This window comes from Cololabis saira, chromosome 4 (assembly GCF_033807715.1).
Source record: "Cololabis saira isolate AMF1-May2022 chromosome 4, fColSai1.1, whole genome shotgun sequence".
NCBI lineage: Eukaryota > Metazoa > Chordata > Actinopteri > Beloniformes > Belonidae > Cololabis > Cololabis saira.
In genome coordinates this window covers 38986194-39009479 of record NC_084590.1, presented here as the reverse complement: position 1 = coordinate 39009479, position 23286 = coordinate 38986194, and the positions used below count along the sequence as shown (strand labels likewise).

The 23286-nt window shown below is 40.3% G+C and overlaps 1 protein-coding gene across 1 annotated transcript in view; it reads right to left on the bottom strand.

The window, feature by feature from the left end:
* Positions 1-23286, bottom strand: part of LOC133441929 (SR-related and CTD-associated factor 4-like) — a 56632-nt gene that overhangs the window by 21863 nt on the left and 11483 nt on the right. The window contains exons 10-16 of the mRNA XM_061719722.1: positions 19342-19425; positions 19116-19201; positions 15399-15580; positions 1806-1906; positions 1595-1708; positions 947-1103; positions 755-846 (exon numbers count right to left, since the gene is read on the bottom strand). Of these exons, the coding sequence (XP_061575706.1) occupies positions 755-846; positions 947-1103; positions 1595-1708; positions 1806-1906; positions 15399-15580; positions 19116-19201; positions 19342-19425 (816 nt within the window). The remainder of the gene's footprint in view (positions 1-754; positions 847-946; positions 1104-1594; positions 1709-1805; positions 1907-15398; positions 15581-19115; positions 19202-19341; positions 19426-23286) is intronic.

Below are 23286 nucleotides of genomic sequence, written 5' to 3'. Positions count from 1 at the left end.
AATTATCAACACAGGCCTAAAGCGACCTCTTGTGGTTTAATGTGAAAATAACATGTGAAATGATATACTGGTATTAATGTGTTAATCATTTTACACATAAATCGCTCCAGAGTATAAGTTGCATCCCGGGCAAAACTATGAAAAAAAACGTGACTCCGGAAAATACGGTACATGAGATGCTACTGAGAGGGAGGAAGCGCTATCTGGAACAACGAAGCATTCTTCTTGAAATGTAAATTGAATCTTTTTTTTTTTTGTTGAATGGCACAGTATCATTTCCTATGTGGCTATCCAATATGTAGGGGTTAGGTGCCATAAAGGTGTAGGACATTAAAATGATTTATTAATCATATACTAAAATATTATGGATTTCACAAATCATCTTGTTCATGTTCCATGAACACAATTCTAATGGACACTTAGCCAACTAGAACCTCCCTAATGTGGGAGCAAGTGATTCCCTTTCTTCCATTCTTATTATAATAAGCCCTGGCAGAAGCTTTCTAAAGCAAGCAAATTTTAAAATATTTTGAATACCGACTTTTTTTATAATAAAATCTAATTTAATTTTGAAGTGTCTTTAAGTTTTAAAAGAAAAAAGGTGATTCAGATAAGCTCCACTGCTTGTATGCAAAAATAATGTTTTCCTATGTCGATCCATGAGAGAAAGGGTCCTCTCCAAGCCCATAAACCAACAACTTACAAACACCTGTGAAATTAAAGAGAACGTGTTTAAGGACCGCATTAGTATTACCTGAGCGAGGGCAGTGACAGGTCCATCCTGTACCCTTTCCATTGCTCCATTTACAGCTGCCTTGTTGTTGATGTCTCTTGCGATATTCCACTCTGGAACAAGTAAAATTACAACAAAAAATTAAGAAAAACTATTTCTTACAGCATCAACCAGTGATATCAAGATCATGCCAAAGAATAGATATGCATTTACCAGGATTTAATGAGTCTGCATCCAGCACACCCCCTTCCCGATAGCTCTCCAACTCCTCAACTTTGACTTTGCTCCAGGGGACGTACGTAACTCCCCGTTCCACATCCCAGAACTTTTTGTGTGCTGCTTTTATACCTTTGTTCAAAGCCCAGGCAATCTACGAAAGAATGACAACAAGTGAGAGGTAATCAAGCAACTCTAAAAAGAATATACATGCAGTTACGTTACTTTTGGTACGTGTTTTTTTGTCATATTTGATGAACTTAATACTAACTTCAGATAATGTTAAATGAACTAGGTAATTTGAGAAAGAAGTCTGCTCCTTTGGCATCATCTGCAGCGAAGTTTCGACCACTCCAGTTGCAGTTCCTCCAATCAGAGGCAGTTTACATGTCGATCACAGTCCCAATGTCAATCAGCACATGCTCCAGACAAGTTCCCCACTTCCTCCGCTCCAGCCTCACTCTTCAAGTTAACTATCACAAGCTACTGTTGTATTTATGTATAAATCTGATATTCTACTAGTACTATTTGTTAGATTATTGTTTTTTTTCTCCAGGTAGGTTTGTTCTCAGATGTTCTCTGATGCCTAAGTTCTCAACGGCAGCTTTAATGTATAAACGTACTTTAAGTATGAAAACAACATACCTTCACAGGTTTTTGGTTGACTTTGTATGACCCTCTTCTGAGTTTGCTCAAGGCTGTATAGGCATCCTGCCTGTGAACCATAACAATATAGGCACAGCCCCTTGGAGGAATCATCTGGACAAAAAGAGCAAAAGTTAAAAGTTAATTTGAAAATTCCATTCGCTTTGGATTAAAGAGGCAATTATCTCTGAGGCAAATTGTCCACACTTACATTGATGGACTCAATCTGGCCAAACTCTTCCAAAACCGACATCAAATCCGCCTGCTGTGTTTTCTTGTCTAGCTGTCCAATCCAAAGCGTAGTACTGCAAACTACAAGCAAAAAAATACAAACAAAAACATTTTAATTGAGCTAGTTTTCATTCTTAAATTTCTTCAAACAAACATGAGGTGTAGAAAACAGATTCTTTTTTTTTTTAATGTTTTGTTCCCTTCTCAACCAACACAACAGTCCCTTTATTCAGAAAAACTAGGTCTTAAATTCACCATCATAACATTATCTTGGCATAAGTGCATGCAACTTTCTCAGGACTGAGTCATCCAAAGAGCTGGACAAATCTAACTCCTTGTAATGAGCGGAAAAGTTAACGAAGGGTGCTTTCAGACCTGTGGCCCGTTTGTTTTTTTCCGATTCAGGGGCTAAATCGATACAGTTGTTTCGTTTCTCGTTCGTGGGGTTTGTGTTTACAAGGCAACCGTCTGTAATGGTTCAAAGCTGTTAACAAATGCCATGCGCGAACCAACTGTTCTCTGATTGGTCAGAAATGAACGTGGACGGAGTTTCCTCTTCCGTACCCCGAGGAAACAACGAGCCCCTTTCACAGAGAGGGCGCGAAGCGCAGACCGCCGCCGGGCGAGAGGCCGCCGGGCGAGAGGCCGCCGGGCGAGAGGCCGCCGGGCGAGAGGCCGCCTGCCGAGAGGCCGCCTGCCGAGAGGCCGCCTGCCGAGAGGCCGCCTGCCGCCAGGTTTGCGCTGCGCAAACCCTGCCCGAATTGAACAATTTTTTAATTTCACCGTGCCGCGCTATGAGAACATCTCGGCACGTCCAATAGGAGAGAAGGTGGTGGAGGCTGCGCCGACTCTTCTCCTTGCGCCGCGGTAGCACATACACATGAATGGAGTTGTGTCGGTTGCTGTGTGGATTATGTTCTCACTCCAAATAAAAAAAACGCACCGCTCCAGGTCTCGAATGGAATCGGGCCGAGTCCACCTCTCCTAGGTGATCTCGGCTCGCTTGTTTTGTGCCGCATCCGAGCGCGATTGCTGTGTTCATATATACCAAACGATCCGATCTTTAGGGGGAAACGTTCCCTGTTTCAGAACAACTGCTCTGAACAGGACAGGTGTGAAAGCACCCTAAATGTGGAAGTCTTTAGCTTGCTCTTAAAAGTAGGTAAGGACCCTGCAGATCAGACAGTTTGGTAGGAGTGAAACGGATCTGAAAACTCAGATTGGATCGTTTATCGGATCTCAGTCACAGATTGTATCATTTTTCAGATCAGTAAAAAAAATAAATAAATAAATACATAAACAAACAAGTTGTCTTTTTGTTTATTAACACTTAAATTATTGAATTGAAATATATAAAAATCTATATATATGAAAATGAAAAACAACATAAGAAGGCAACATAAGAAGGCAAGTCATCTTCCATGGATAGTGAAATAAAGCCTATGCCTACATCAAAGAAGGACAAAAGAAAGCAATATAGATATAGAGAGATATAGAGAGATAGAGAGAGAGAGTCCCCTGTCTGCACCTGTGATGGCCAGATTGTGCAATGGGGGGCTGTATAAATGCATGATATGCGGTTGTTGAGCAGCCTTTGTTTTTGCTCCTGTCACTGAAACACGGGGTGATTTTGTTTCAAATGCGTGGCCATGCTCAATATGTTTCCCCTGTCATAGCTTGTGCCACAGTGCCTACACACTTCACAGTTTTATCCAACCAACCTCTTTCTTTCATCATTATATTTGACAGGGAAGCCAAAATGGTCCCATACAGGGGATTTAAATGACGCAGGGCGTTCAAGCTTCGCAGCTCCTCCGGTTGCCATGACCACGCTTTGTGTGGACTGAACATGCGCACAACTTTTCTTTTTTTTTTCTTCATAAATCAATCCAGGGATCACGTGTGTGCCGAACCGAAGATAGTGATCAGAAAGGATCGGGGACCAATGACGATCCGTAGCACCACTAGAGTTTGGTAGGTCATTCCACCATTCGGAACAATAGAGGAAAAGAGTCTGCCTACTGATTTCACACCACGTTGTGGTGGGAGCCCCGGGCGTCTTTCACTGGCTGCGCGTAACTGTCGAGAAGGAGTGTAGCTCTGGATGAAGGAGTGAAGGTGAGCAGGAGCCGTTTGGGTAATCCCTGGTAAACCCGAAGCAGAGCTTTGAACTTGATGCGCGCTGCAACTGGTAGCCAGTGCAGAGAGATTAGCAGGGGAGTGACATGAGCTCTCTTGGGCTGGTTGAAGACCACATGTGGAGGTGCATTCTGAATCATATGCAGAGGTTTAACTGAGCATGCAGGGAGGCCGACCAACAAGGAATTACGGTAGTCCATGGGTGACATGACCAGTGTCTGAACCAAGAGCTGTGTCATATGTTCCGTCAGGCACGGTCTGATTTCCCTGATGTTGTAAAGAGCAAATCAGCAAGACTCGGGAAACAGAGGCAACATGGTGTCAGACAGCCAGCTGACCTTTAAGGATCAAGATTCCTAGCAGAAGACGTGGGCACACGATGGAATCTAACTGGCCCTGCCTGAAGCCTGACTGATGTGCATCAAATAGGCAGTTGTCGTGAAGGAACTGTGAGACCTGACTGAAGACGGCACGTTCTACAATTTTAGACATGAATGGGAGCAGTGAGACCGGCCGGTAGTTTTCAACTGTGGGTTTTTTCTGTAGTGGGGTGAGCCAAGCTTGCTTGAAAGCACAGGGAAAGATGCCAGATTTAAGAGATGAGTTAACAATGTGGGTTATTGCAAGTTTGATGGTAGGTATAATGGTCTGAACTAGTCCATAGGAACTAGTAAGGCTGCTTATAAAAAAAAAAAAAAGAAATTCCTAAAAACACCAGCATGACATGGATTAGACATAATGGGGATGAATAACTCATGGTAAAGTGTAAGCCTGAAGTTCAAATTTGAGTCAGAAAACAAGACAAAACTGTTTTTGTTTTTTCTTAAACTAAAGTCCTATAACAAGTAGTCAAGTTCACTATGTATTTTTGCTGGATTTTTTTGGAGAGTTAGAAAACTATATATTTTTGAAAAGTATATTGTATAAGCAATCAGAAAACCAATGTTTCCATTTGCACAGGTGTCTGTATGGCGGCCATATTGGATTTTTCAAAATGGCGTCCAAAAAACCTACATTTTGACATTTCTCAGCTTCTGAATAAGCTAGAACATTGATAGTAACTTCTAAACCTACATTTTCAGGGACAAGGAATCCAATGGCAACAACAAACATTGGATAGGTCTTAACAAAATGGATTTTAATACAGATTTTTTCTTTTATTGATTGTTTTACAGACATGCGCACATGGTCAGTGTAATGGAACGTCACACATAGGAAGGAACATGCCCTTTTGACAGTCTCTACACCTCATCGTCATCATCATCATTGTCACTTTCGTATGTGATGTCTTGAGAGTCTTCATCATTCTGGCAGTGGCTGCCACACTGACAGAGATCTGTACAGGCTAAGTTCTTTGTTCTGCAAGAGCACCTAGCAGAGGAACAGTCTGATTTGCACTGACATCTCACCATCTCAACAATGGCTTTTGGAGCTGGAAGGACCTCTGTGGTGGTATTTTTTAGCTGACCATCTGAGTCTTTGAAGTACCCATTTTCCAGAGGATCCAACTGTGGAACCTGCTGAGCGATGGCTGCCTGTCCCCACACCCGTGTTTGGATATGGACTCTCAAGATGTGCTGTTTCAGAGCTCCGATTGTTGGAGGGAGCTTGTCACCTTCTGCCATATGCTTGCAGAAGAGATGCCAACGTAGGTCAGGGATTGTCTTGATGCTGATGCCCTTGGGTGTGTAGGCTGTACATACAAAGGTAGCCAGTGTTGAAAGCATTCCCCCTGTCACATATGCTTCCTCCAGAAGCATCTGCAGAGCATTGATGACATCCTCATCAGCTTTGAGGTACACCTGGAACCATGTTGTCTTGCCTATGTGAGAGAACCTCCCAGTGTTGTCAGCCCCTGTGAAGGCATGGAAGGCAGGCAAAGCCTTTGCTCTTTCTGGACTTAGAGCACTCCACAGTGGTTCAATTTGCACAACACCAGATGCCATAGAAATGGAAGTGTTCTTCAACAGGACATCATAGTTTGCTATGACCAGCACCAAGACATCTGTGTCTGGTGAGAAGAACACCAGCTGTGCATCAGATGGGTTTTGCTGTGACGCCAGCACTGCCTGGTGGATCAGCAGTGTGTCTGCTTCTTCGTGGTTGTTGTCCTCAAAGAGCAGGTCTTTGTTGCTCCTTGTGTGCCCAGAAGCAGATGTGATGATCAGCTTGGTGGATCCCATGTTGTACTCTAGGATTTTGGCAGCAAGGTAGCTGGTCAAGTCGGCCTTTGTTTTCTCATGAGAGAGGAACCTGCTCATTGGGATGTGCTTGATGTTGGTGTCATCTCTGACTTGGTACTGGACAGGAGCTTTGCCTTGTCTTCGTTTGTCTCTGGTAGCACTCTTCAGAGAGTCTTCTCTGTAGGTGTCAAACACGAGAAGGATCTCATCATAATCTTGTGTTAGAGACATCAGGCGGTCATTGAAATAGCCACTCAGATCCTTGACTGTTACTAAAGTCACTGTTTTTTTGGTCAGCGTCTTCACAAGTACCATCCCATCCACAAGTGCAATCTTCCGGCTTGGGGGAACATTAGATATGGAGTTTGTGATTCCCATGTCCCTTGCATCTTGGCTGGTGGCATTCTGAGACTGCTGAGAGTCTTTCTCAGGCATGTCTGTTATTGCCAGCTCATCCAGGAGATGGATTAACTTTGACTTGTCATGGCATGGCAGGACTGTTCCATCAGGAGCAAAGAGTGCCCTTGGTGTTAGGGTGAATTCATAGTTCCCAATGGCCTCTTTCTGGTTGATGTCTCTGTTTGACCTGGCAAGTACCATCAGCATCCCATATAGGTCCTTGGTCTCCTTCAGATCTACAGTCTTGTCTCGGAGCTTAACTGTTGTATTCTTATTCCCAGACAGGAACATCTTGTTGTTCTCCTTCTTCACTGACCAGACACTGACATCTCCATTGATCCTCTCTGCCACATAGTCTTCATACAGCTTCTGGCCAGTGACATCTGCATTCAAAATCTGTGGTACATACTCATCTGGAATGTAGGCATGGGTGATAATGTTGTACAGCTTGTCACCATCAGCTGTAAAGGGGGTTCCATGACTGAGTATGGCTGCCTTAATCTTGTCGACTGCATGATGTGCCCTCTTGACAGCACTTGGCCCAAGCTCATGGTGCTCTGTGGTTCCATCAGTTTCCATGTGAAATTGGCTTTTGAACTCCTTCGACAAGCGTGCAAGTTCTGGTGTCACCATGAAGAATCTCTGTCTGGCATTGGCATTGTTGGAGATTCCTATGAGTCCAGAGTGGACCTTCATTAGCCTGTTCAGCTGTTCACATGCGTTAAATCTAGCGACTAAGTCACTAAATCGACAACACTGATTGAACACTTGTTGACACTCAATACATTCACTATGTGGCACTGCTCCTGTATACTGGGTACACTGTAGTAGTGAGCTTTGCACAGGCAAGCTTGGACATGTAAAGCAAAATGATGGACATGTAAACTGCACCAGTTTTGCATATTCCAGCAGAGATGTTTTGTATGGTGGGCTTGTCAGACATGCATCTACAGTACTTGTAAATACTTTATATCACCAGGGCAAAGAAATTAGTGTAGTAACAAAATGTCTGAGAACATTAAAACTACCACCATTGGATTCAGTGGCCCTGAAAATGTAGGTTTAGCAGTTAAAATCAGTGTTCTAACTTATTCAGAAGCTGAGAAATTACAAAATTTAGTTTTTTTGGACACCGTTTTGAAAAATCCAAGATGGCCGCCATGCAGACACCTGTGCAAATGGAAACATTGTTTTTCCGATTGCTTATACATTACAGTTTTCAAAAATGTATAGTTTTACAACTCTCCAAAAAAATCCAGCGAAAGTTAAAATCCAAACGTAATGGACTTGACTAAAGGTAGGGCTGTGCGATTAATCGATTTTAAATCTAAATCGGATTTATTAATCAAAATCGATGTTAAAAAAGGAAAATCGGAAAATCGATTTTCCTTTTTTGCAGCTGGCTGCATTACAGACAGAGCTCGTCTAGTCATCTTTGTTTGGTCAAGAAAATTGTAAATGTTGTCACTTTCAGGATTTACAGTATCTTTCAATTGCACTTCATTCCCAATAGGGAAATTTGCTATTTTTCTTTAAAAATAAAGATAAAATATTTGAAACAATTTATTCCATTGTCTTTTGTAGTTTTACCAAAAAAATCAAAATCGAAATCGAAAATCGGGTTTTCAGAGAAGAAAATCGGGATTTTATTTTTGTCCAAAATCGCCCAGCCCTATAACAAGGTCATCTTTAATCTTGAAAATGTTCAAATAAGAGGTTACATGACCAAGAGGCTGAGATGAAGAACAGGTGTTGAACCTTGACTGAGTGATCACACTTTTCTGTAGTAATGCTAAGAGCTTGGCTTTGTCAACATTATTCACTTATTTTGGGAATGTTTTTTCACCATTTGCTATTACTTTTCTCCATGGTTAATAGCGCACGGAATATCAGAAGTTTCAACAACAGTTAGCAAATCCTATCAGAAGAAGAGTACCACAACACCACAGTATTTCACTTAAATTGCCATTGGGGATTTAAATAAAAAAAGCAATACACTGATTTCTTTAAAATCAGAATATACAAATATAAACATCACACTCAACAAACAGAACACCATCTTTACGCTACTTCAAAAACAGAAGGCGTTTCTTTAAAAATGTCAGGTTTACCTACCTTCCAGTCCTACCAAATTTTATCTTTAACTTATGGTCTTTCGTCACAAAACGTTCTATTTTTTTAAATAATTATCCAAGTTCCTATCTCTTAGTTCAAGACCTCAAGATGTGGTATGTGCCTACTTATCGTTTGTGTTGCAGTTGCATATATGATGGCTTGAGCTGCTGTGTAGGAAGCAAGGATGATCAATAGAAGGTCAGTGATCTTGTTAAACGTATTTTCATGGCCGGTGCAACTTTTAGGACAAAACATCCTCAGCACTGCCCTTCAAGACTCTGCTTCACATTTATGAAGCTCATTTTTAAACATGTCTGGGTCCTGCAAAGCTCGTTACCAGGGTTTTCTCATACAAACATTCACACAAATGCTCATATTGTGCTCATCATAATATACAAATATAAACTGCATGTAGCACATTGTTTCATCAATCACACCCTGATGTACAAATATGGGGTCAATGCACAGGTTCGGTGCAGAACCTGGTTAAAATAAAAACATGATACAAACATAATAGTCAAAAATATACTGCTTCAAATTGATCTCCATTAGAAAGTTTCCATTATATTTCATATTTATTCTAAACTTTTTTTTCCATCTTTGTGTCAGAATCTTGTTAGTCTCATGTGACTCGAACATGTCGGGTTGAAGCAAAACACGGCAGAGACATGTATGCTCAGGTGTATGGAGCATGTGTCAAGAAAAGGTAGAATACTATGAAAATGACACAAACCTGGACAGAATTAGAAAGAAAAATATCATTCAGAAACACTTAAATTAGCAAAGACATCTGAACCTCTTCTAAAAGCATTTGGAGACAAATTCTCTACATGTCCAAACTGTAACAGAAGCTGTAGCAACATATGCAGGAGTATACATTCACACATCACTATTAAAAATTAGGGATTCTAGGAACTCATTAACATGCTGCAATCAATCTGCAGCTTACCAGCTCACAAACATCTGAGTGAAGTAATGATACTAAACATATATGCACAAGCAAAGCATACAGCGGGATATCCATAACAGATTCCAAATTATCCCATTTCACTCGATACCACCTGGTGCCTTGAATCTCATGTGCTGTTATCCAAGTAATTACCTGTGTGGTGATCAACATTTGCATGGTCGTGTTATGGCATTACGGTATACCGCAATTTGACGTATGTGTTATTTGTGATCAAAGTTATGATAGTGCAGGACTCATGTTAAGTTATGTGCAGTGTAAAGGAACATGACCCGTACCCATGAGAGGATGATGGTGCATTATTTGGCTTTCATGGTGACCAAGGAAGAGGAGTCACAGGTGCCAATTAAAAACAAGCAGAAAAAAGATAAATCAGCATGTGTGAGAATTGTTTTAGTTACTGAAAACTCAACAACAGTGTGACGGGGAAGGCCATCCAACCTGCATGGCATATTTTAGAAGCTTGCCTACAATAGGAGGCAATACCCCACTCTTTCACCAAATTTAAGGCTATTTGATCTTAAAATGTATGCATGTGTGCCCAAAAAAAGAAGAAGCATGTAATATGGTTTATCAACTAGATTCACTAGTTTCCCCCAACATTACGTCACAGAGTCGTGATGAGCAATGAAGTGATAACATTAGGAGTTTTTAAATTAGATCCCATTAATTTCTCTGGACTAAGAATTTGTGTTTACACCATGCTGGGCAGTGTAAATGCAAGGAGTGTTTTTGCCTCCCTGGTGCTCGAAGTTGATGGGAGGGCAGAGGAGTCGGGAGGCGTCATCAAGTAGTACTGTTTAATATGCAGGCCTTGCTTTAGGTTTAATTCAACAAAATGGCAGGAGCAGGCTCATGCAGCACTGGGTGCAGGAGATAGAGCTGGTGGCAGATCCATGCTACCCTGAAGAGCAATATGATCTGCTGAGTGGCTGCCCCCTTAGATCGTGTAGCACAAATCAAAAATCCAATCCAATCCAGTATTTCTCTGCCACTACTGCCATTGATTGCATACAACTTCTTTCTAAGGTTCTTCAAATTGTTAATGACCTGAATTTCATTTCTTGCTAAGTCTGTTATTTTACTAGCCAATTGCATATAATAAATACGGTACATAATAATAATAATAAAATAATAATAAAATAATAATAATAATAATAATGTTATTTTTCCTTTATTAGTCCCACAATGGGGAAATTCTTCCTCTGCATTTTAACCCATCTCTAGTCAAACTAAGAGCAGTGAATTGCCATTTGTACAATGCCCAGGGAGCAGTAAGGGTTAAGGGCCTTACTCAGGGGCCCAAAGTGATTATCCTCGGTTGCAATTCAGGGGCTTGAACCTCGTTCCTTTAGACACCAGCCCCCCTCTGTAACCAGCATATTATGGCTTCTGTAATATGCTTATTCGTGGTGTTCTCTGCTCCGAGGATGGGGAGCTTGCTGAGTCTGCTGTGTAAGTGAAGATTCAAATCAAGCACTCGCAGTGTAATTTTTTACATTGAAATCATAGCCTCTCTGGGAAGTATTACCCTAAGTGGGAACTGGAGGTGCTGGGTTGAAGACAATAGGCATAAAAGCACCAATGCTAGATTGAAAAGGTAGTCACCCATTAATAAATACAAATAAAATTACCCTAAAACTCTAATTGTCTTCCCATGACTCTGCTCTCAGTCAAATAATACATTTTAGAAGTGGAGTACAATGACATGATATTTTGCTGGAGGTAATTGTGCAGTGAGATTATCATAACCAGTGAAGAGAACTGCATAATTGTTTTCCCACTAGAGCACAACATCAAGTCACGAGCTCAAGGAAGAGCAACAAGGGCTGGAGGGGCTAGTACATAAGCTGCCATCTGATGTTGTGATCAGTGGAACAGCAGGCTAGAGATTCCATGTAAATATTTTGGACAAATGGTGTGCATTTAAGCAAAAAATGATAAAATAACCACACTGATATACTCCATAGCTAAGAAGACCAGAATCTTTCACCAACCTGAGCTTGTAGATGAAACACAGTCTCTCATGTCCCATCTGCTGCTGAAGCAATAAGATAACATATCTTCCACCTCATCTAGCATCACTTGCACCCCATTGACTTCATATCCACAGCACAAAGGAGTTGCAACTTGATGCCAACAATAACCAGCCTGGTGTGCTCTCTCCCTTTTATACAAAGTGTACAAAGTATGTGCGTGCCAGGCCATGACAGTCCATTCTGCCAAGTAGTGAAAAGCTGCTTGTATGACATACAGGGATACTGCTTGATACAGGGCAGCAGCTCTGGCCACCACAATACTTATAGTTTCAAATTCATATCAATCAAAGATATCTATCAATATTACCAAGATAACCTCTATGTTAGTTAGTGGTATGTACAGCAGTATTACAATATGGTGGAAAGGGAGTTTTGTTCATGTATCCTGTGGTATTTTAACCAAAGCATAAACACTCAATTGGGGGAGCATAATATGAATGCTTTAAAATACACTTTGCATATAAAAAGATGGATCTTTTACCCAACTGAACCCTTGTTCTTCAAGTAAGAAGAGAAAAGAAATTGTAATTTAGCACCTATGGTTTTGTCGATAGAGCTCCAGACCCCACGTGACTTCCGAGACTAATTTTTCTGCGCATATGAACCCAGAAGATAAAAGAAAACTATATTGCTAAACTTGAAAGACTCGATATTACTGACAATTACAATGATCCGGGAAGTACTTTTTAAAAGCATCGAAACTGCAATGGAGCTGCCAGACTTCCAATATCCCGACATCTATGATCAACTTTCCTTCATCCTACTCCAGGGATTCTCCTAAAAATGACAAAAGACTGGGAGGGTATATAAATGGATGCTATGCCCTACAAGTATGAACAACATCCCGCTTTGGAATCTTTCAGCAAAGGATTATATTATAATTACTGGAAGGGTGAGTGGCGCTTCATTCATTTAATTAACAGAGGCGCTAAATAAAAGGCACAACACCTAACAGTCAGTCATTTTTTTTTAGGCGAGTCTAGGGCTGCAACTAACGATTATTTTAATAATCGATTAATCTGTCGATTATTTTTTCGATTAATCGATGAATCGGATAAAAAAAAAAAAGCATTAAATTCCAACCATTCGAAAACAGAACTGACAGTGCAAATTCACAGTGCAGATAATCTTCAGAAAGTTCACAAACAGGTTGCTCCTTGAACATCCCTGAGCTTTTAAAGTATTGATTAAAAAAAAAAAACTAAATGGACTAACACAGAAAACATACACATGTATGCTTTACATCTGCCAAATATATAAAACTAAAGTGCACAAAAGAGGTATACTTTGTTTAAAAGGGACCTGAGCTGTCAGAACAATAAATAAATAAAAAAATAAAGAAAAATACAAATCAGAAACAGGATTTGTTTGAACATTACAATTTGTTCTCTCACTGCCTTCACTCAAAAAACTAAGGATCTTACCAAGAAGTTTTCTTATTTCTAACCTAAAAATGCCATTACACCTGATAACACACATCACTTAAAAGGTTAGGTGTTTTTCCCACGTGTTTAAATGTATGTTTCATTTGTGTCAAGCAAAGTGAGTGACGTAATAATCGTAATAAAACGACATGATAATGGAATTCGTTGCCAACGCTTTTAATAATCGATTTTTATCGATTTTATCGATTCGTTGTTGCAGCCCTAGGCGAGTCATTCATAAACACTAAGGGCCAATCCCAATGTTCACCCTACTCACTACCACTAGCCCTCACCCACTACCACTTCACCCTCAAAATGAAGCCACAAGGGGTAGGGCTTTGTAATCTTCCCTAGAGATTGGGACACCACTTGCTACGTCACTGCGTGGTTTACGTTCAGGTACGTAAGCGACTGCGTAGTTACGTTTGCACATGCGTCACACCGTATCAGGAAGCCGAGAGCTAAAAGCTGTTTTAATTTCCGCTGTAGCGCTGTTAATATGCCACTTTATTAAGTTTTAATATTTTTTCAGGCGTAAAAGTAACCGTTAAGATCCCCAACCTGGGCTCAGTTTATCCAAATAACGCCTGTTAAGAAATTTGCTCCGATATTTTCGGGGATGAGAAGAACCGCTGGCTCGGGCGTAGCAGCAGCTCACGGCCGGAGTACAGACGTGATCGCTGGGTCAACCCACGCCGTCGTCCCGGGGAGAAAGTGATCCAACGAACTGACCTGCAGCTCTGTGGCTGAAATAAATCATTAAGGAAGATAAATGTTGGTTTAATAGATGAAATCTAACAGTTGTTAGATTTTCCAGATTAGTTTGTCTGAATATAAAGTGAAGCAATAAAAATTATATAATATATTATAAAGTATATTATAATATATATATTATATATTATAAATAATAATATAAAGTGAATATAAAGTGAAATTTTCTCTGGCCCTCCAGAAGTTGCGAAGTTTTTTCAGATCTCGCCAGAATAAAGGCTGATTTATGGTTCCGCGTTAAATCGACGCAGAGCCTACGGCGTAGGGTACGCGGCGACGCGCACCATACTTAATTGATTTACAGAAAATAAAGAACTTTATCACAATATTCTAATTTTCTGAGACAGTCCTGTATGTCTCCATCACCAGGAACGTGGCCTTCAGGAACCTTTACAGGGTGAATGTACTCTGTAGTAGGAGAGGTACTCAGGTTGACCAACAGGAACATCCTGGTGGGCGGGCTCTACCAATCAGGATTTCTAAATTACCTTCAGCACTCTCACGTGTCCATAAATCATGTGACCACAAATAATTTAGGCATTTGGACCAGAGACAACTGCTACCAATACATTTGATACAGTTAAAATACATGAAAAAGTGATGGATGGACCAACAAGTCAGGTCTTGTTGCCATATTACACCAATATAGAGGTCCAGCAGGGGGGGGTTCTTTTGATCTCAATAGCTACAACTGCTGTGTATGTCAAACAAGAAAAAATGCAAGTAGCATCCGTTGTTTAGGTGTTTCTTCTTCTCCGCCCACCTGGTGGTTGGCTGTGCTACTGTTTCAGACAAAGGTTATTGTGTGGTGCTACAGTGTAGTGGAGACACACCGGCTGAAGGGCCAGAGACGACGTTCAGCCCCGTTAGAGGTTCCTGTCTGGCAGATTTACCCTGAACTCCTGCTAGTGGAAATACGCCCTCTGTGTACCGAGAGTAAACTGCGTTTAGTGTCTGGAGCATCTTGGAAGAGAGAAGCTGGGATTGGGACGCAGTCGGTCAGCAACATTCTCTTCCTCCACAGCAATGTAATGGCCACGTGATTAAATTCATTTGTTTCATTCGTTAACTTTGTTTATTTTATGTTATTTATTAGTGTTATTTTAGCCACTCACAGCCTCGTTGCTATACCCACAGTCACATAATTGATGTGTACGCGAAAGGCAAAAAAACGTGCGATGATGACAATGATGGATTATCCATCCAATTATCCATCAAGCTCCACAATGATCATGTTAACCTTAAATCAGATAGATTTGTGTAGGACATTTTTCTTGTGGGACAGGAGAAGACACAAAATGAATGTATCTCTATTATTGTGCGGCATGAATTCTCAGAGTTTTGCGGGAGCGGTCAGAAATTCAGCGGGGGCGGGCAGGAGCGGGATGAAGAAAACAGTCCCCTGCAGGGCTCTAGTGTAAATCAAAACTGTCTCCTTTTATTAGTGCTATTTAATGATGTAAATCAAAAGCAGAATTTACTGATTATTCAAGGTCAACAGAACCGTGTAAAGTTCAAAAGTGTCATAGCACATACCGCTGAGTGTGTGGTTCTTTATACTGGGAAGACCTTTCTGTCTCCTTTCTCTGTCCCTCTCTCTCTCCTGCTTATCCTGTGATCTAGAGCGAGACCTCCAGCGTCGTTCTCTGGAGCGAGAACGCCGATGCTTTGGCCGCCTTGACCGCGATGAAGATCTTGAGCGTCTTCTCCTAGGAGATCTGCAATGCAAACATTTAATACAGTTGAATAAATAGCTATTTTCAAGATAAACATCATCATTTAATCTATATGGTGTGAAGAAAATGACATGAACAAAGGATGCACTGACTGTTGCACAATACTATTAATTATTTTTAAACCAATGAAACACTACATTAAGTGTCACTTGCATCTGATTATTAGAACATTTCAACCACCAGCCTAAAAATTGTGCAGGTCCTCCTTTTGCAGACCATAAAGTTGATTCATGAAGATTTGGTCACTGCAAGCCTTCTAAATTTGTCTTGTGGTGTCTGCCACCATAATATTAGCAACAGATTCTTTCAGTCATGTAAGAACCACAGAGACTGTCTCACAGATGGTTAGAGGTTTTATTATGTGAATAATATTTCTAAACAAAATTTAAAAAGGGCTGTCAATCCCTGACTTCCTAAATATGCACGTTTTGTATTTTCTGAAGTTTTAAACATCTTAAAATAAAATATACATAAATTCTGAGCACTTATTCTATAAGACCGCTGCAGCAATCCTGTAGATTACCATCATTTATACTACAGGTGGTCCCAGCTGCACATTTCTTGATGTACATTGGAGATTGTTTACAATTCATTATCACTGGATGTTTTCGCGGTTCAGTGCACCCCCCCCCCCCCCCCCCCCCCCCATTTTATCCTTGTTTTTCCTTATTTTACGCTCTATATCCAGATCTAAAAAAGGGAAAAGCCATTAAGATCAGATTTGGAAAGCTAGCAAACACACAAACAAAAATAGATGTGGATAGTGGAGAAGAAATTTTCCAACTTTTGCAAGAAATTAGTAAAGGGGAGTGATAGAGGAGCACACCATCCTCACTATACACAGATTATACACATTTTTATCATTATTAAAAACACCAAAACAAAGTAAGGACTCACAAAAATAATAACACTATAAACCCAATAAATCTAGACAGAATCAAGAGAACATAAGGTTTATCCATGGGCACACACATTCACCGTCGTTTGTGTTTGCATTTCCCTCAGGATTAATAAAGTATCTATATGTATCTATTCATCTATCTCTCATGTGTGTAAACTGTAGGGGTGTAACAATATATCGTGCCACGAAATTTCGTCACGTTACGTGTTGTGGAGGTGACAAACTGTAGTACGATATTAGGACCAATTTATCCAGTCAATACAAGCAGCAGACGCTGATTTCTTTTTCAATGTAGTGATTTTGTTTTAACGCAAGAGGGCGCTCTGAGCTAGTGGGTGACTAATCTGCGCCGCACCTCCCTCTCCCATCTTTTAAATGCTCGTTGTTTCAGTGGATACACCCTTAGTAGACTGTGTGGGGGTTTTTTGCATGTAGTTTGTTGAAATAATATGTATAGGAGTGTGCTGGTGCCATGAACATATTTTATATAAAACTGAACATTTCAAACATTGAAACTGAACATTTTTTACCCTACTGCATAATCAGTAATACATCTCAAATAAAAATTGACGCAATTAGTTGCGATATCGGTCCCCCCACGCCATCCGCACAAAATGTGAAGTGCTAACACAAATTGTTCCATTTCAAAAACTCATTTCTGTACCCTAACAATGAAATTACATCTGTCGGTCTGTGAGACGGCTACAGCTCTTTTTGGAGGGGGTATAGAGAGCTGGTGGTTCTAGTGTTATATCTAATTTGTTTTGTACCTATACTTTTTAAAACAACACTCTACATATCTGTAGATTCTTGACCACTTTGTGCAGTGTGGGACGGTGCATTTTCATGATGAAAGAGCCCTCTGTCATAAAGAAATACCATGGCTATGAATCCATCCATCCATTATCCATGATATGTGATAATGTTTAAGTTGGTGATTTGTATCCAAGTAACACTGGTAAGATCCAAGATTTCCTAACAGAAACAAAGCAGCCCAATAAACTGCCTCTGAAAGCTTTGTATTTGCTCACAATGCATCCTGCAGTTACCTCTTCATCAGAGAGGTATAACCCTCTCTGATGACAACATTAGCACAAGAAAGTAAATTGTAATTTCAAAGCGACATATGCTGCTTTCAAAGTATCATCTTCTACTGGTATGCCCAGATATTCTTCAACAAGATCAATTACAATCATATTAAACCATGGCTGAGCAGAGACGGTGATGGCACCGTAGTGGTCTGCCTACAGCCCTGACAGGGAATGTGTTGACAATTTTGAAACACAAAATTTAGAAACATCAAATATTTGAAAAGCTAGATAATAATACTGCCTACGCACTTTTTTGCAATTAGCCTCAACAATAAGAGGTACAAATTGTAAAGGATAGTTCTGGGAAAATAACATCAGATGTAAATGGGGGGAAAACTATTTAAACCTCCTTTTATCTACAGAAAATGTTTGTGATAATGCCACATACTCTCAGGATGTCCTGAAAACACTTATAAAAAATGTATATACATTTCCTCAATGTTATCTTATCTAGACGTTTTCTGCACTTTTTTTTCCAATTCATATAAAATAAAATAACACCTGGAAGTTGTATTCTAGATTGTCCCAATAACCACAAATTTATATTTAACAAGATTTAACAAAAGAATATAATGCGTTGTATGTAATACTGTCTGAAATTAAGTCAACAATTGGTAAATTGTGCGTTGTCTCTCTGAATTTAACACTCATAGCATTGTCAAAAGCAATTGATTCGTAAATAATTTTACATAATAAGTCAAAACCTCAAATCCTTTGTTTAATAGATTATTTTTTTTCTTAGCTTATGATGTATCTTGATGCACCTGAATAGCTGCACACATTTTTAACTAAAACGCTACCCATTAAAACAATTGCATGAACCAAGCTCACTATCAGTGCTGTGAGAATTTCTGCTCTGTTTTAATATAATCTTAATATTATGAGCACATTCCCTCCGGGCAAACCACAACATCTATCAAGTTCAATATCTGTGCTTTGATTTTGGCCATATTTACAAATGTGATGCATGACCCAGAGAGAAAAAAGAAATAGAATGTTGAGATAATTTCCGTCAGTTCAGTCTCCTAACAACAGTAATTCATTAGTAAATCATAAGCTCAACCCCGTGCTTATTATTTGTGAATAGTGAACACAATAATGTGTATATGCTAGCAACTCTGGGACAATGCTACTGCTTCTTTCTGTCAGTCACCAAGTACAATGAAAGCAGGCAGACCTCAATCTTCATGGAAGTACAAGGTGTGTTTGTCCTAAAAGTTTACATATTTATCTTTGTTAGACAGATCTGTAAATGAGCGGTCTAAAAATGTGTTAAATATAGCATCTAATCAATCAAGTCTGACTGTGTGTATATCATCAGCTATCCCAATGAATAACATTTTTTAAAGTAGTACATTTCTTTTTTTTTTCTCTTCACATTTACTGTACTCAGTGAAAAACTTCCACAACACACTCCCAGTAAATGTGTTTAACTGATGTGCTCACTGGTGTGGAAATGAAAAAAAAAAAAAATTGACTTCTCAGTAACATTATCTTTAGTGCACGATCATTTGTGATGTATTACCTGGAACCAGTTCTGGATCTGGAACTCCTGCCATGGCCTCTCTGGATGCCATCCTGCCTTATGGACAAGTTTTCACTCGAGTTTGCCTACAAAACAAGGATAATCAAAAAGATTTTTTCCCATGATTAAATGATTCCAAGTTGCAGTTTACAGAAATTACAATTGACTGTGGTATTTATGCCATAACAGTCCCAGAGAGAATGAAAGATAACAATGAAATACTTGCCTGTGACTGAGAGCGAGTCTCATTTGTTGAATGATATCGATCTGGTATCAAATGATGTTCTCCATGACTCATTCCTCCTCCGTGCTGTTAAAGGAAGACAAAGAGGTAGGCTTTTAAAAAGTTTTTTTTTTTTTAATAATAATAAAAAAAAAAAAGTTTAACCCTAAATTTTCTTTTTAAGATAACTTGCATCCACAAAGTTTATAAAAACAAATGTTAACTGGCGTGGTTTGTTTACGTGAGTTAATGGAATAATCCCTCTGATGTGGTTTGACTGCCCTTTTGTAATTAATACCCAGTTCTTTTTGGCCATTTAAAAAAACGGCAGTATAAGCTTTTACAATTTACCTATAAGTTTTGTAATAATTGTAAGCTGTTAACTTTAACTTCACACGGCTTAAGTCGGAAATTTTATATCTATTTTATATTTTTGCACAAATATTTCTGGGCTCATATCGGGACTTCCGAGTCTTGATTTGAGAGGGTATTTCTTTCTTTATTTATATCTACACGTTTTGAGGTGCTAATTTGATATATATCCATGATACGGGAGCAAAAGCTATTAGTGTATAGGACAGGAAGATGCGTTATTGCACTTTGTTTTGAAGAGCTTGCTGTTTTTTTTTTTTCTTTTTCCTCTAGCAGCTGTCTTAGTTGGGGTGGGTGGGTTGGGGGGACATGTCACTGCCAGAAACTTTGCATTAACTCTTTTCAACTCATTATTTAATATGGGTCACATTTAATCTCCTTTCCGTTTTATTTGCCTAGGTTATTGTGCTCACCTCCTAATTTTCATTGATAAATATTATGAATAGATACATGAAGCTGGTGAGCTGTTAAGGGTCTGAATCACCCTGTTAAAAAGGAAAAAAGGACTTCTCACATCTAAAAAATCTCAAAACAGAAATAGGCTTCCTACAAGAAATTCATATTCGCAGTTCTAATAGCCACCTGTTCCGGGCAGGGATTTCACTCCTCCTTTCAAGCTAAGGCCGGAGTTTCAGTTCTCATCAGTCAGGATGTTTCATTCATGTGATTTCTGACAAGTGGTCGTAACGTGATTGTCTCTGGGAAATTATACAATAAATTGGTCGTACTTGTGAACGTCTATGCCCCTAATTCGGATGATGCAGTCTTTTTTGAACAACTGTTTTCACTGCTCCCTGATATTAATACACATTCTCATACTTGGTGGTAATTTTAACTGCTGGCTCGACCCAGTTTTAGACCGATCCTCTACCAACCCCGGCATGGCAAGTAAGTCAGCCTGTCTTATTCAGGCGTTCCTTTCCGACTATGGTGTTTGTGATGTGTGGCGCTATTTTACGTCCATGCGACAGAAAATACTCTCTCACAAGTTATTATTTTTTTTATTGATAATCAGCTGGTTCCCCTGGTTAATTCCTGTTCTTATCAGAGCATTGTCATTTCTGACCACGCTCCTGTTGTCCTAACAATGTCCCTTCCTGAGCTACTTCAGAGACAGACAGTGGCGATTCAATTCAACTCTGCTGTCGGACAGACATTTTGTTAAATTAATGGAAACAGAAATAGCCTTTTTCTTATCCACTAATATGACTCCAGGAATGTCTAGTTTAACTGTCTGGGATTCCCTCAAGGCTTATCTCCGGGGACATATTATATCTTACACTGCTAGGGTGAGGCAAAAATCCTATAGGGAGCGATCAGACCATGCCCGTCAAATCTAAGAGGTCGATGAAGAATATGCTCGGACTAAATCCCCAGATCTTTACAAAAAGCGGCTGGAACTTAAAACCAAATTTGACCTGCTTACCACTCACTCAATTGAGTCACTTCTGAAGTAAAATCAGGTTTTATGTTCATGGAAACAAATGTGACAAATTATTAGCCAACCAACTTAAAGGCTCTACGGCTAAACAAAATATTTCTAAGATTCGATTACCAAATGGCCATGTAACTACAGATCACTTAATAAACGAAGCATTGAGGGACTTTAATACCCAGCTATACACCTCGGAATCTCAGACTGATCGAGATGAGATTGCTGACTTTTTAAATGGTCTCAGCATTCCCAGTCTTCCACCAGATCTAAAGGAAGAAATTAGAAGAGCCGATAAGAGCTGAACGATTAATTGCATTTGCGATAATATCGCGATGTGATAAAACAAGATTTTCTAAGGTCGCAAAGGCTGCGATTTGACCAGTCATGTGATCTGGTCACGTAATGTGCGAGTGAGCAGAGCCGGCGGGGGAAAAAAAGTCAACAGTGCCACGTAACCATGGCTACCATGGCCACAGTGTTGGGGCTCGGCCGGGCCTCGCGTTGGGAGCGGGCTGCGGAGGAGATGTATGAGCGCGGAGTCGGCGTGGCGAGAAGCTGCACGAGCCGGGCGCGCGCTGGTGGACAGTGGAGTCGCGCTGTGAGCCACACCTGCAGCTCGTCAGGAGGAGAGGTTAAAGAGCGGGACTGCCAGTTGTTCATTGCTGGATCGTTTTGATAACTCTGAGCTTTGTTGGTTTGTTTGCTGGTGTTTTTTTTTCTCCCTGTGATTTTTTTGTTTTTTTTTCTATTAAACTACACTTCGTTTTGGCTAAAGTTTAACCCGGTTTGGTGTCGTGCGATTGGATTCAGAGAGAACGACCCATAACACTCGTGTGTACAGACGTGTGTAGACGTGTTAAAGAGGTAAAGCCACAGATTTGTTTTCTTTATTGTCGTAATCTGTGCTTTAAATAAATCTGACATTGTTTATGAAAACAGACTGATTTATTGCTTGTGTAGTTGAAAAATACATGAGAACAGGACCTTGGGGGGAAAAAAAAAAAAAAAAAAAGAAAAATCGCATATTAAATCGCAATATTGAGGGGAAAGGAAAAGGGAAAAAAAAAATCGCAATTAGATTATTTTCAAAAATTGTTCAGCCCTATCCCTGATGGAAATAACTAGCCATTTCTTCGCTGCAGTCGGGTAAGTGTCCTGGCCCTGATGGCTTCCCGGGAGAATTTCTAAAGAAATGTTCTACTCTGCTTTCCGCATTGCTATCTACAGTTCTTTCAGAATCCTTCAGCCACGGTTCCCTCTCTCCTTCCTTTTCAGAGGCCTATATCAGTGGTTCTCAACTCCGGTCCTCGGGACCCCCTGCCCTGCATGTCTTAGATGTTTCCCTGCTCAGCACACCGTGATACAAGGAGCTGTGTCATCAACAGAACTGTCCAGACTTTGATGACAAGCTGGTGACGACTGTTAATTAGAATCAGGTGTGTTGATGCAGGGAAACATCTAAGACATGCAGGGCAGGGGGTCCCGAGGACCGGAGTTGAGAACCATTGGCCTATATCACCCTCATAGCTTATAAAGGGAAGGATCCAACCGAATGCGCCTCCTACAGGCCCATCTCCCTCTTAAACACATATGCTAAAATCTTAGCTAAAGTCCTAGCCCTTAGGCTGGAGATTGCCCTCCCCACAATTATATCTGAAGACCAAACTGGCTTCATTAAAGGTTCATTAAAGACAGTCTTACTTTAACACAAGGAGACTGTTCAATATTATCTACTCTGCCTCCGAGGCTATCCCTGAATGCGTTGTCTCTCTTGATGCAGAGAAAGCATTCAACCGCGTCGTATGGGATTATCTCTTTGCTGTGCTGGACGGGTTTGGTTTTGGTCCAAACCTTACCCTAAGGATTAAACTTCTCTATTTGTACCCAACAGCCTCAATTCGTACTAACTCACAACGGTCAAGATCATTTAATCTGCATCGTGGAACCCGTCAGGGTTGCCCCCTTAGTCCCATGCTTTTCGACATGGCTATCGAACCACTTGCCACAGCGCTCTGATCTTGTGAGGATGTGTCTGGTATCTGGAGAGGTGGCAGGGAACATAAGGTCCCGCTTTATGCCGATGACCTCTTACTTTTCATCTTTCACCCTCTGGCCTCATTACCCCCTGTGCTCTCGCTTCT